Genomic DNA, 13,988 nt, shown 5'->3' with positions numbered 1-13,988 from the left:
GGTGAACTTTATATTTAGTTATCAAACATCTTGGTGGTAATTATGATTATTTATGTTTATTAAGGAGCTGTGTGTGCTCCCAAGCCTTCGGATGGATTCAGAGATCCATGTTGTTGATTTGGTGAATGGTAAAAGAAGAAATTTGATGGTGTTGAGAAGTTCAATGAAACTTACTGACCATTCAGTTGAAAAGGCATCAATTGAGGAAGATGACAATTATTTAGCGAATACTAATTTGAATTTGATGGATGATAATAACTATGAAGAAGTTGAGATTCAGGTAAGGAAAGAAAGCTTTTATGCATTGCTTTTATAACCAACCCTCTTTCATAACAGTATGCATTATGTTTTATCCTGAGTGCAAGGCTTTTCAATCTTAGGTAGTGTTATGAGATGAAATGGCCTTTCATGTGGCTCTGCATGCCTAAATCCTTCTTTAAATGAGACTGACATAAAAAAATCTATTATAACTTTATTGAATAATACTTTCATGCAATTTAACTATTAACAGTATCAAATGTTCTGTGCTTAAGATAATGAAAGACTAATAAACGATTTAAGTATCAGAGTAATTTGAAGAAATAGATCCCAAGATGTATGTTCCTGATTAAATTATTTTGAAATTTTGACCATCTGTCATAATAGATAAGAATAGGTATCCTTGGCATTAGTATCATGATAGATGAGGAGAGCTTAAGGTAGTATTTTTCAGTGATAATTTGGAGCTGCCAATGCTCAAAATGACCAGGTTGTATTCTTGATGAAGATCATGATTCCAATTAGGCGATGTAATGCCTTCTTATAATTTGTTCAAGTAGCTTATTACTATGAGAACAATAAGCCGCCAGACCTATTCTCTGTATTGCATGTTATTTAATTTAATTGGAATGCCAAAACTATTATTCACAATGTTGAGGCATTTTCTTGTTAACAGTATCCATGTTAATCCATGCATATCAAAGGTTTACTTAAATTTTAACAGTAAGCTCTTTTATAATTGACCTTCTCTAAACATGGATTGAAACACTGGCAATATCATTTGATGTCAGAAAGTTCAATGAATGATATTAATGCTTTTGAAGAAATTAAGACAAATGTTCTATATAAATACATGCTAAAATTATTAATTTAAATTGAAATGTAAAATTTTAAACCTTGGGTAGTTTTAAAGATTAGGTTTGAAAGTTTTTGGGCATTTTATTAATGTTTGACATGGATGCAATCTACATTGGTTATGTTAATATTTTTCAGGATGATTTAGAAGATTTAGAATTGCATTTATCCTCTGATGAAGAAGTAGATAATAAGGAGGAATGTGATGATGTTACTTTGCAGGAGATGGGCGGAGGTACATCGGAACAGTTGAAGACACAAGGTGAGGGGAGCTGGAGACTCAGTTGTCTTCCTTTTGCATTTTGAATATTTTAGAAATACCTAAAATGTCAAATACAATGTTATGACTAATTACAAAAATTGATGGGTTAATATTTAAAACAGAATAAACTTGTAACAAAATTATCATTATCAGGTAATCTACCAGTCAATGTAGGTTTATGGATAGACATAAATACTATTTAAATAATTTATAACGCCTAGCAAAACACAACATCCTACGCTATATCAGGTCCCTCTTCAGCTCTGAGTACTTTCTTCTTCCCATCATCCTGTGTAACATCCTTATTCTGTTCCTTCCCTTTCCTGGTTTGCCTCACATTCCATCCTCCATTAGTCTTCAACATCCGACTGCAAGTTAATAACCCCTTCAGCAACTTTTCCTCCCTCCATAAGATATCTCCCAGCAAACCTCTTTCTTTCCTACTATACCAAGTACTTCATCATTTGTTTTCTTCTTTTTCCATTTAACTTTCTCCATTCTTCTCCACATCCACATTTAAAGATCCTTCAGTCAATGTCTATCCTGTTTCAATGACCACATTTCTGCACTGTATATAGCTATCCTCTATATCAAAGTTTCCTAAAGAGTCTTTTCATAATGTCCTTCCTCAACTTTCCTTTGCCTAATGCAATTCTTATCCTTATGTCCCTATTATTTTTACTGTGTTGGTCCAATCAATACTGAGATAGATAAACTTTTTCCAGCTCTAGTTTTTACCATCCTATTTTAATGTTTTAACTTAGCTTTTTTCTTTCTAGAAAATGGCATACCCTTTGTTTTATCAATATTGATTGTCATCCCATACCAGTTGTACTGAATTGCCAATTTACTAAGCAATGCTTGCAACCCCTTGGCTTATTGCCATACTAAAGCTTATTCATCAGCAAACTTAACTGATTTTATGAATTTCCTGCCCACTATCATTCCTACCATCAGTTCTTCCCATGCCTCTTTATTCATTTCCTTGGCATACATGTTGAACAGCAATGGTGATAATGGACAACCATGCCTTGCACCTCTTTCTAACACTGCCCATCTGGACTCCTCATTCCTTACTTGCACCTGAGCAGTCTGAGACATGAACAGGTAGCAGATTAGCCTCATTTCCCTCTAATCTATTCCTATTTTTGGCATTATACCTGGTGGTAATGTTCTTTATTCCTTTTGAATAACAATCTCATTGCTGCAATGGCATCACATGTACCTCCCCCCTTTCTATACCCAAACTGATCATCCTGTAAGTTATTGATTGCCTTACTCTCATTCTTTTTGTTTATGATCCCAAGGACAACTGTAACAGAAGATGTTGCAAAATAAAATGCTCTCTTTCAGCCATTGGCAGGGCCAAAATCCTAAAAATAAATAAAATAAAGTGCATATTATAGATTTCATTTCAATGCCGCAGGTTGTTATTTGTTAAGTCCCTCTTGTTTTCAAACTTTAATAATTTGAGTACCAATCTGATACATATATTGAACCGTAAATTTCCATGGTATCCTTTTTTACATTTCATACTAACAGTTAATGATCTTTACCCCTTTTGACCAAGATTGTAATTGAAATTGTTGATTATTCTCTCTCAGTTTGGAAGTTTTCTTTGTCAAGGTTTACGTATACTGATCAATTTAACTCCAGGTTTATTTACTATGGTCTTAACTTGTAGAAAAATTTGTTTAAAAAGTATTCCAACTTTTTGTTTTGAATATTTAACCTTTAATTATTCACTTTAGGGATTTTTGGTATAAAATTAAGTAGGATCCATACAGTAAGTATCATTGGTGGTTCTTAAAATGAAAGACAATGATTTTATCCTCACAGCTATCTAATTTAATTAAATATATCTTCATCCTGCATCAATATACCTAGTCGGTTTATCTGCCACTTGTCAAAAGTTTACTGAAAATCATTTTCTAGAATATTGTTTCAGCATTTGTCATCAGTACTTGAACTGTTAGATTGGAGTATATTTGATATCTTTTGATCTTCCTTTTTCTTTCAAATGCAAGAAAAGGGACAGTATAGCCAGGTCAGGGCTTATAAGAGCACTGCAATGGCAAATTATGTCAGAAGCTTCTTTCTTTTTTGTTCCTTACTCAACACTTTTGCCACCAACTTTGCACATACCTCCCTTAATACAAGATCCTCATCAATTTGTTAATGTTGGTTCTACCCAAAAGGCTGGATTCTTTACTAACAAGGGAGGTTATTAAATACATAGCAGAGTGAAAAACAGTTTTACTTTTGACACCTGAAAGTCAGTTGGAGTGGTAATCAGGTAACTTATCTGGCCTTTATCTTTAACGAATTGTCATCCTTCATTTCATATTTTTTGACTTTCAAAAACTTCTCTGGCTTAAGAAATCATCTGCATAAGCCTTGTTAATTAATTATAGGTCTTCGAATGTGAATTTCTTGAGTAAAATGCTAAACTGAACATCTGAGCATTACTCCCATATACACTCATCGCTTGCAGGAAAACAAAAAAAATCTGTCATAACTAATATCCACCAACTTTCCTAATACATGCACAGAGCCAAATAAACTAATATTTATTATTTTTGGGGATACCCTCTACAAGTCAGACACCTATCCACTGCTCTATTTTGGCTACAGGAAGCCAGTCCTGATACCTATTATACTGAATGTGTAAGTGCATTCACACAAAAAATTCATCATTTTCCATAAAAAAAGTCCAAAATCTTTTGTTTAAGAAGAGCCTTATTATCATGTCAAAGCGGACAATGCCATTTATTTATGAATTGTATATATCCAAAATTTGCAGTTTCAGTATTCCCTTAGTTTTGTTTATAATTCCTTAATAATGTAATTTTTTCTTGTGTATAAAACAATAGTTTGAGATATTGTCCTTTTATAGAAATGGCTTACATTCCTAATTTTTGATATCCTCTTTGCTTAGTTAGTTTCTAGTTTTTTTGGGAATTAACATCTTAGTCCTTATCAAAGTCCTTGTGAGATATAATTGACTTTTTAAAAAGTTTGCACTTTAATATATTATATTTCATTTCTTGAATTCAAGAGATATTTCAGCCTGGAGTTAGTCCTAATCTTTTCAAATTCCCAATTTCATAATGGAACCAGAAAGCCAAATAATTATATAACATGAAGTCGCAAAAAATCAAAAATATTATTCTCACTTTGGTAAAGTTTGCATGATAGATATTTTTGCAGCTAAAAGTAGGTTTAGTAAATACTAACATATTGTTAATTCTAAGATATGAATGAGTTGTTGTGGCATGGTTCAATATATACTTAGCTTGGTAACTTGGAGACCACAATTTTGCTAATTGGTCCCATATCTATTTCATTGCTAGGTGATGAAATTTTAAAAATATCAAGAAAAAGAATTTAAAGGTAATAGAAATTATTTTATAGAATTATTTTAGTAGTCCATTTAATTTAGTCAGAATTATCCACCCATGATTGAAACAAGATCATACTCTTTAATTCTTACATTTTATTAAAGCACAATTAATGCTGGCATTTGAAATAGTCATGACCCAGAAGTGCTTCACAATTGATCTTGCCTAAAGCTAGCAAGCAACTAGCAATAGCTGTACAGCATAACTTTTTGTGACATTTAAATTTGGTAATAATAACTTGTTTCATTATATTTTTCTTTTAAACCCAAAGGAATTGTCACATATTATACACTGATACTTTTCTTTTGTTTAAAAGAAGCACCATAAAATTGGTTTTCTGACCATCTACCTTGAAAAAAGTTTCTTTTCTAAGTGATAAATTAGTTTTTAAATCGTTTTATGACAGAAAAGTTAAAGTAGGGGTTTTATTTTCTTTCTTTAATTTCCTATGTAAAATATATTTGTTGTCTAAAGTTTTAGCAATCTAAAGGACCACTAAAGGAAAAGTGATGCCAGAAAACGTGAAAGGTCTTTTTTAGATAAATTGTATCAAAATCATAAGTAAAAGTAACTTTTAGTGTACGGTATGTCTTAGTTGGAAATCAGGGTTTGCCCAACTAATAGTAGTTTCACACAATGAAATAGAAGTAGTAAATAAATTAAGTATTGAACATAAATAATTTTAGGTGAATGACTTTATCACTCACTAAATTGAACATTTTACCTGATTAGTAATTTGTCTATGAATGAATTGATAACTTTATTAATCAATAAAATATGTCATTCTCTTAGTCCCTTTCTTTTAATTTGTAATTTTGGTATTTTAACTTATATTGTTGGACTTTGTGCTTTTGTTAAAAAAAGCCACACAGAGATAATTTCATTTAATTATCTATTCCTTTGGAAAAGAATTTACTTTCATTATACGTTTGTCTTTTCTCATATTCCATTCTTTTGAAAAAGGAAATATTCTTATTCCTTCTCAAAATTATTTTATAATTTTAATTTTCTTGGCATTTGTACATGCCAAGTAAACATTAGCCATCAGTTAAGTAAATTGTGCAATGGTCACAATTTTAATTGCTTGGCATTAAAAGTTTTAAATCATCAATTCGATGAAATAATTTTAATAGAACATGGAAATAATTCTTAAACATGATTTAAAACATCAGAGAATGCAGCAACAAGTATCTGTATTTAAGATTTATTTCAAATAGAACTTCATTGGATGATTTAATTGTAAAAACTCAAGGCAACAATTTCCTGGCCAAATTCTTCTGAAAAAGGTATTATAGAAGGTAAATAGTATTCTGCTTACCTTTTTATATTGAGTACAAATATTTTCAACAGACTTTCTAATAAAAAAAACTGAATACATTATTTGGGTCAGCATCAGATGATGACAGATGCTTTGTCCCTGGCCTTTTAGGTTAATTGAAGATTGCACTATGAATACCATCTGTAAGTACACAAGTAAGCACATGCCCTAGTACAATTTTACTGTAAGAGTAGTTTATGTACATAAATGTTTTAAATGTCATCTGGAGATAAAAAACTTGTTCATTGCAGGTATATAATTTTGCATTGATAAGATTCCTTTTCTTCAAATCTTTCAGATAATCACAAGAAACAAGATGGTGCAGGGAAGGATGCAGGAGGCATTTTATTGCATGCATGTCAAATTTGCTACAAGGAATTTGCACAAAGGGACCTTCTCAATGATCATGTCTTGGAGGTGCATGTTAGGATGGCAGCACAATTCAATTGTGACTCTTGCTCAAAGGCATTTGACAGTAAAAATGACCTTGCAAGTCACATCAACTTGGTGCATGCTGTGAAAAAGAATTACCAATGTGAATTCTGCAACGACAACTTCCTTTTTTTAAGTAAACTGAAAATTCACATGTCATCACATACTGCAGAAAGACCATTTAAATGTGCAATATGTTTGAAAGGTTTTGTTCGAAAGAAGTATATAAAGAGGCACATTTTGACACATACTGAAGAAAGACCATATAAATGTGAAATATGCTCAAGAGCATTTACTCAGAATGGTCATCTAAAAAGGCACTTGTTGACCCATACTGCTGAAAAGAGCCACAAGTGTGAGATATGCTCAAAAGCATTTGCACTGAATGTTAATCAAAAGAGGCACTTGTTGACACACACTGGTGAGAAGCCATACCAGTGCAGGATCTGTTCTAAAGGATTCACTCAGAATTGTGATCTAACAAGGCACACGTTGACACATACTGATGAGAAGCCGTATCAGTGCAGGATCTGTTCGAAAGGATTTACTCAAAACATTGACCTGAAAAGACACTTGTTGACACACACTGGTGAAAAGGGACACAAGTGTTAGATATGCCCAAGAGCATTTTCACTGAATGTTAATCTAAAGAGGCACTTGTTGAAACACACTGGAGAAAAGAGCCACAAGTGCAAGATATGCTCAAGAGCATTTGCTCGGAACAGTCATCTAAAGATGCACTTGTTTACACATACCGGTGAGAAGCCATACCAGTGCAGGATCTGTTCTAATGGATTTGCTTGCAAAAATAATCTAAAAATTCACTTTTCAACACATACTGGTGAAAAGAGGCATAGGTGTGAGATGTGCTGAAGAGCATTTGCCCGGAAAGGTAATTAAAAAGGGCATTTGATGACACACTGGAGAAAAACCACTACCAAAAACAAAAAAAACACACTTCTGTTCTAAATTATTCATTCAGAACAATAATCTCAAGTCACACATCAAGGCACACACTGCAAAATAATGAAGCAGTGTAAATTATATCCAAAATCATTCACTCATGCTCATAACCGGAGCCTTATTCTCAGCCACATGCTTTAGAAAGCCCACATAAATGAGTTAAATGTTTGTCAGAATCTTAACAGCAAAGCATCATCATTGAATAAAGGAAGGCTTGGAAACAAGTAAAAAACTAAAGTGGTCGAATGAAACTAATCCCTCTCCCAAGAATTAGATGCATTGTATGAATGACATGCATAATTTAGTTATATGAGCATTATTTGCTGCTCATAAACTTCCGAATATTTACCACTACCAAGGATCATTATAATACATTAATTTCAAGCTTGCCAAAATGTGACATCATTCTCCTGTTTTGTGTAATTTCTTTGAATAAAAATTAGCAGTTTTGAAAAATTTCATCTACTGTCATTCATTTGCATGTTATCAAGTATAGCAATAATAAAAGGTTTGTTTCAATTTTCCACATTCAAAACTTTTTTTCAACCATGGTTTTGTAACACTATCTGATGATGATGAAAAGTACAAGATAAGGAATATATATAAATATCAAGCTCCAAGAAGGATAGGCAGGGGAGGAAAGAGCCAGGGAAGGGGAGGTTTGTCATGAAGAAAAGGCAGGAAAACTCAATGGAATGCCCAAAGTGCAGGCAGCTCACTCTTTGTGGGGAGAAGGTGTTTACATAAAGGGCACTAAGGGGAATTAATGGACAAAAGTTTAAAAATTATAAAAACAAAGCATCATCATTGAAAACAGGAAGGCTTAGAAACAAGTAAAAAACTATACATGTATAATTTGGATAATGACGATTATTTAATGATAATAAAGATCATTAAAATACAATAATTTCAAGTTTGTGAAAATGTGACATCATTCTCCTGTGTTGTGTAATTTCTTTGAATAAAAATTACCAGCTATGAAAAATTTCATTTGACCACCATTCGTTTGAATATAATTAAGTATGGCAACAATGACTTAATGTTCCAATCATTTGATGACCTATGCATGAATCAACTGTGGGTAAATATTTAGAGATGTTTTTTATATGAAAGATAAATAGTGTAGGACATAATGAGAATATATTTTTTACTTTGGCTTATAAGTGAGGGTGGCTTTTTCATTCAGCGCGCTTTCAAGTGTTGCAGTTCATCAAGAACCCTGATTTGATGCAAGACAAAGTGTTGCATGACGTCATTGAAATTAAGAAGATACTATAGAGATTCATCTTCAATTGCACAGAATTAAATCAGTATTAAGTAGACATATCTCTATATCTGCCTTTATATGTCAATGCTGAAATGTTGCAAGGGTATTCCCAAGCTCTTGGTGAACATTATGAGGATTGTATTGCTGACATTGTCTAGTGGGGAGAGGAAATTAGGATTTAAGGAGTTAGGAGTATCTCTTTCTATACAAAAATAGAGATAAGAAGTCTGCTACTTTCTGTGAAATGATCCTTCTGGATAAGGAGGTTTTGAGGTATATCAGTCCAAAGTACCTTAGTTTATGTATTTAGGTCAATTATGGGGTCAATAGTGAAAACGTTTCTCATCCAATCATTTCCAACTTGATTATTTGAAGTACTCCCGCTGCTGTTGAATAAATCTGATTCAATTAGGAAAATAAATGAAGTTGTGTATTGTTTGGGTTTTAAATGTATGGGTTAAGTTGTATTTCCACTTTGCCTAATCATATGTTGTCTTTTGGGCAAGTGGGTTGGGATGTTATATGTTTCTATATGAAAATAAATTAGAATGCAGGTACTTTCTGTGGAATTTGCCTTCTTAATAAGGAGGCTTTGATACATTTCAGTCCAAAGCATATGGTTTAAGGAGGAGGAGCAAAATAGGAGTCAATGAAGAAAGTTTCTATCGTTGAAACATTTAAAACTTGATTAACCCAAATACCCTGCTATTAAACCATATGTGTTCACCATTGGTTCCTTTGGCACTAAAGCACCTGATAATGTATCGGTAACGTCTAGAATCTTTCAATACATTGTTTGAGAAATTGCTTTAGAAGGGCTCTTAACAAATGCAGCACTCACCTTGCCCAGAGCTTACCCATCTATATTTCTTAGTGCAAGTTATTTTGCAACTTTTCTTTTGCTATCCTCATGGTCTTAGATATATCTTGCTCTTTCAATCGTCTAATGTTGTACATGATATTTTATATCTATTTTGATATTTTTCATAAATATTAACATAATTTAACAATTCATTATATTAACATAAAAGGTAATAAAATTCAATTAATATCAGAGTAGAAAATTTCATCGGCCATTTTTTGAGAGTGCAACTTTGGACCAAACATTTTTACTTGTATATATTCAAGTTCCAAATTGTGTATATCCTCTTTGTAAGACTCCTATTTCATGGATACCCTAGAAAAAAGGTATTTTAAAAAATGAGAATGAGTATCCTAATACCTTATGACTAACATTGTAATTCCCTCAATTGCTCTGATTATGAAGGAAAGTTTTTTTAAAGCTGTTTAGACCCATGAATGTGTAAAAGTCATTTTTCTATAAAGGTAAGAAGGTATAAATGAGGTATCATTATGAAAGGCTCAAGAGTTTGTTACAGTCACATTTTTAAAAAATGAGGTTTTTTGAGAAACTAGTAGTCATGTCACAAAGTTTTTTAAAACATAGATGTCTAAAAATTAAACTTTTTTAACTGGTAAAACTTTCTAATAAACTGAACTACTTATGAGTTTACTCTGTGTAGCTTTTTAAATCTCTTTAGGGTCATTTTTAATTAGATACATGAGAATAGGTTATAAACTAATGCAAACATGTTTCTAGACCATATTCAAAATACCTTCAGGACCATTCCTTGCGCCATATCTGGAGGTAACCGTTTTTCTCATTATGCATGCAAAATTTTTTAGTCATTACATTCATACAGTATATTTTTAGGAGTATCTTTTACCAAAACATTCAATTACTATGGCAAAAAAATCTGAAACCTTGGGCTGCCATGAAACATCAGCGAATTAAACATTTCATTTACTAGGGATGAAGTTTTATCAATGATGGTGACTAGCAGTTGTTGATGAACTGCCAAACTTGAGAGCACTCTGAATGAAAATGCCACCTTCACTTATAAGCCAAAGTAAAAAATATATCCTCATCATGTCCCACACTATTCCACTTCCATATAAAAAAACATATCTGAATTTTTACACACCATTTAAAACCCAAAAATTTGATTCATGTATAGGTCATCAAATTATTGGAACATAATAAGCCATTGTTGCTATACTTAAAAATATTCAAATGAATGATAGTCAAATGAAAATTTTCATAACTGTTAATTTTTATTCAAAGAAGTGACACAGAAGAGGAGAATGGTTTCAATTTTTTACAAACTTGAAATTAATGCATTATGATGGTCCTTGGTAGTAATATAAGTATTTGGAAGAGTTTATTCCTTAATGACATTCAGTTACTCTCTTGCCCCTCCCAACTCTTGTCCATTAACTTCCCTTAGTGCCCTTTATGTCAATACCTTCCCCCCTCCTCCTTCCCACCAAGAGTGAGCTGCCTGCACTATGGGCATTATATTGGTTTTTTCTGCCTTTCATGCTCCATGATGAACCTCCCCTTCCCCCGGCTCTTTCCTCACCTGCCTAACCCTTCTTGGAGCTTGATATATATATATTCCTTCCCCTTTTACTTTACCTCACCTGATGTTAGTGTATCAAAACCATGGTGGAAGAAAAGTTTTAGATTTGGAAAATCGCCATACTTAATAATATTCTAATGATTGATAGCCAAATGAAATTTTTCACAACTGGTAACTTTTCTTCAAAGAAATTATACAAAACAGTGATGTCACATTTTTACCAGCTTAAAAATAATGTATTCTAAAGATCTTTGGTAGTCGTGAATATTTGGAAGAGTTTATGAGCAGCAAATAATCCTCTTTAATGAAACTATGCATGTTTAATTAGAGCACTTTAGTTTTTTACTTGTTTCTAAGCGTGCCTTTATTCAATGATCATGCTTTTGATGAACTCATTTATGTGGGCTTTCAAATGTATGTGGCTGTGAATAAGGCTCTGGTTATGAGCATGAGTGAATTATTTTGAATATAATTTACACTGCTCCCTGATCATTTTGTGGTGTGTGACTTCATGTGTAAATTGAGATATTTGTTCTGAATGAATGCTTTCGAACAGATGTTGCACTTGTTTGGTTTTTTTCCAGTGTGTGTCATCATGTGATTCTTTAGAACATCTTTCCGAGCAAAAGCCCTTGAGCATATCTCACACTTGAGGCTCTTCTCTCCAGTGTGTGTCAACAAGTGTCTCTTTAGATTAACATTCAGTGAAAATGCTCTTCAGCATATCTTGCACATGTGCCTCTTTTCACCAGTGTGGGTCAATAAGTGAATTTTCAGATATTTATTGCAAGCAAATCCTTTAGAACAGATCTTGCACTGGTATGGCTTCTCACCAGTATGTGTCAACAAGTGCGCCTTTAGCCAACTATTCCGCGCAAATGCTCTTGCGCATATCTCACACTTGTGTCTCCTTTCACCAGTGTGTGTCAACAAGTGACTTTTAAGATTACTATTCTGAGTAAATGTTTTTGAGCATATTTCACATCTATGTGGTCTTTTTTCAGTATGTGTCAAAATGTGCGCCTTTAGATACCTGTTTTGAACAAAACCTTTTAAACATATTGCACATTTAAAAGGTCTTTCTGCTGTATGTGATGAATTGTCGATTTTCAGTTTACTCAAAAATAGGAAGTTTTTGGTGCAGAATTCATGTTGGTACTTCCCTTTCATCACATGCACCAAGTTGATGTGCCTTGCAAGGTCATTTTTCCTCTCAAATGCCTCAGAGCAAAACGCACAGTTGAATTGTGGGTCCTTCCTAACATGCACATGCAAGACATGATCTTTGAGAAGGTCCCTTTGTGCAAATTCCTTGTAGCAAATTTGACAAGCATGCAATAAAATGCCTCCTGCTTCCTTCCCTGTATCATATTGTTTCTTGCAATTATCTGAAAGATTTGAAAAAAAGAAATCTTATCAATGAAAAATTATATACCGGCAATGAACAAGTTTATTTTCTCCAGATGACATTTATGTACATAAACTACTCTGACAGTAAAATTGTACTAGGGCATGTGTGCACATTTCAGATGATATTTATTGTGCGATCTTCAATTAAGCTAAAAGGCCAGGGACAAAGCATCTGTCGTTATCTGATGCTAACCCAAATAATGTATTCAGTTTTTTTTTCAGAAAGTCTGCTGAAAATATTTGTACTCAATACAAAAAGGTAGGCAGAATACTATTTAGCTTCTATAACACTTTTCTCAGAAGAATTTGTCCAGGAAATTGTTGCCTTGAGTTTTTACAATCAAATCATCCCTTGAAGTTCTATTTAAAATAAACAAATCTAAAATACAGATACTTGTTGCTCCATTCCCTGATTTTATTAAATCATGTCTAAGAATTATTTTCATGTTCCATTAAAATTATTTAATCTAATTGATGATTGAAAACTTTAAACACCAAGCAATTCAAATTGTAAATCCTGCACAAGAGTTCACAAATTTACTTAACTGATGGCTTGTTTCAACCAGCATGCACATTCCATGAGCACCTAATTGTTGAATTTAAAAGGACAAGTACAGAGAGAGATGCAGTAAAATGAATATAGTTTTCTGGTGGAAAATTGACTTATATACATTAAATTAAATTATCAAGAGAAATGGTTCACTGCCGTCATGCAATACTTTTCCACAAATGTTTACTTGGCATGTCCAATTGCCCAAAAAATTAAATTTGTAAAAGGATTTTGAGAAAAAAAGAATATTTCCTGTTTTAAAATAATTGAAAAAGAGAAAAGACAAATGTATAACGAAAGGAAATTCGTTTCCAAGGCAATTGATAACTAAATGAAATAAACTCTGTGTGGCTATTTTTTACAAAAAGCACAAAGTCCAAATTTAAAAGTTAAAATAACAAAATTACAAAATGTAAGATGGGGACTAGGAGAATTACAATATTCATTAATTAATAAAATCATCAATTCATTCATGGACAAATTACTAATCAGGTCAAATGGTCAATCTAGTGAGTGATAAAGTCATTCACCTCAAATAATTTATTTTTAATACTTAATTTAATTATAACTTCTATTTAATTATCTGAAACTACTATTAGTATGACAATCCCTGATTTCCAACTGAGATACCCTTAAAATTACTTTTAATAATAATTTTGATAATAATTTATCTAAAAAAGATTTCTAACATTTTCTGACATAACTTTTCCTATAGAGATCCTTTAGATTGTTGAAACTTTTAACAACAAATGTATTTTACACAGGAAATTTAAGAAAGAAAATATAACCCATAATTTAACTTTTCTGTCAATAAAATAATTTAAAAACATATTTAACACTTAAAAAGGA

At 32.3% G+C, this 13,988-nt stretch overlaps 1 protein-coding gene across 1 annotated transcript in view; it reads left to right on the top strand.

Annotated features, from left to right (window-relative positions):
* Positions 1-13,988, top strand: part of LOC139686264 (uncharacterized) — a 275,732-nt gene that overhangs the window by 256,262 nt on the left and 5,482 nt on the right. The window contains exon 4 of the mRNA XM_071583416.1: positions 6,393-6,517. Coding sequence (XP_071439517.1) covers positions 6,393-6,517 — 125 coding nt within the window. The remainder of the gene's footprint in view (positions 1-6,392; positions 6,518-13,988) is intronic.

Source organism: Hetaerina americana, unplaced genomic scaffold, assembly GCF_022747635.1.
Source record: "Hetaerina americana unplaced genomic scaffold, ioHetAmer1.1.p SCAF_137, whole genome shotgun sequence".
Classification (NCBI taxonomy): Eukaryota; Metazoa; Arthropoda; class Insecta; order Odonata; family Calopterygidae; genus Hetaerina; species Hetaerina americana.
Note: the sequence above shows the minus strand (reverse complement) of the source record. Positions and strands in the feature narration are given on the sequence as shown.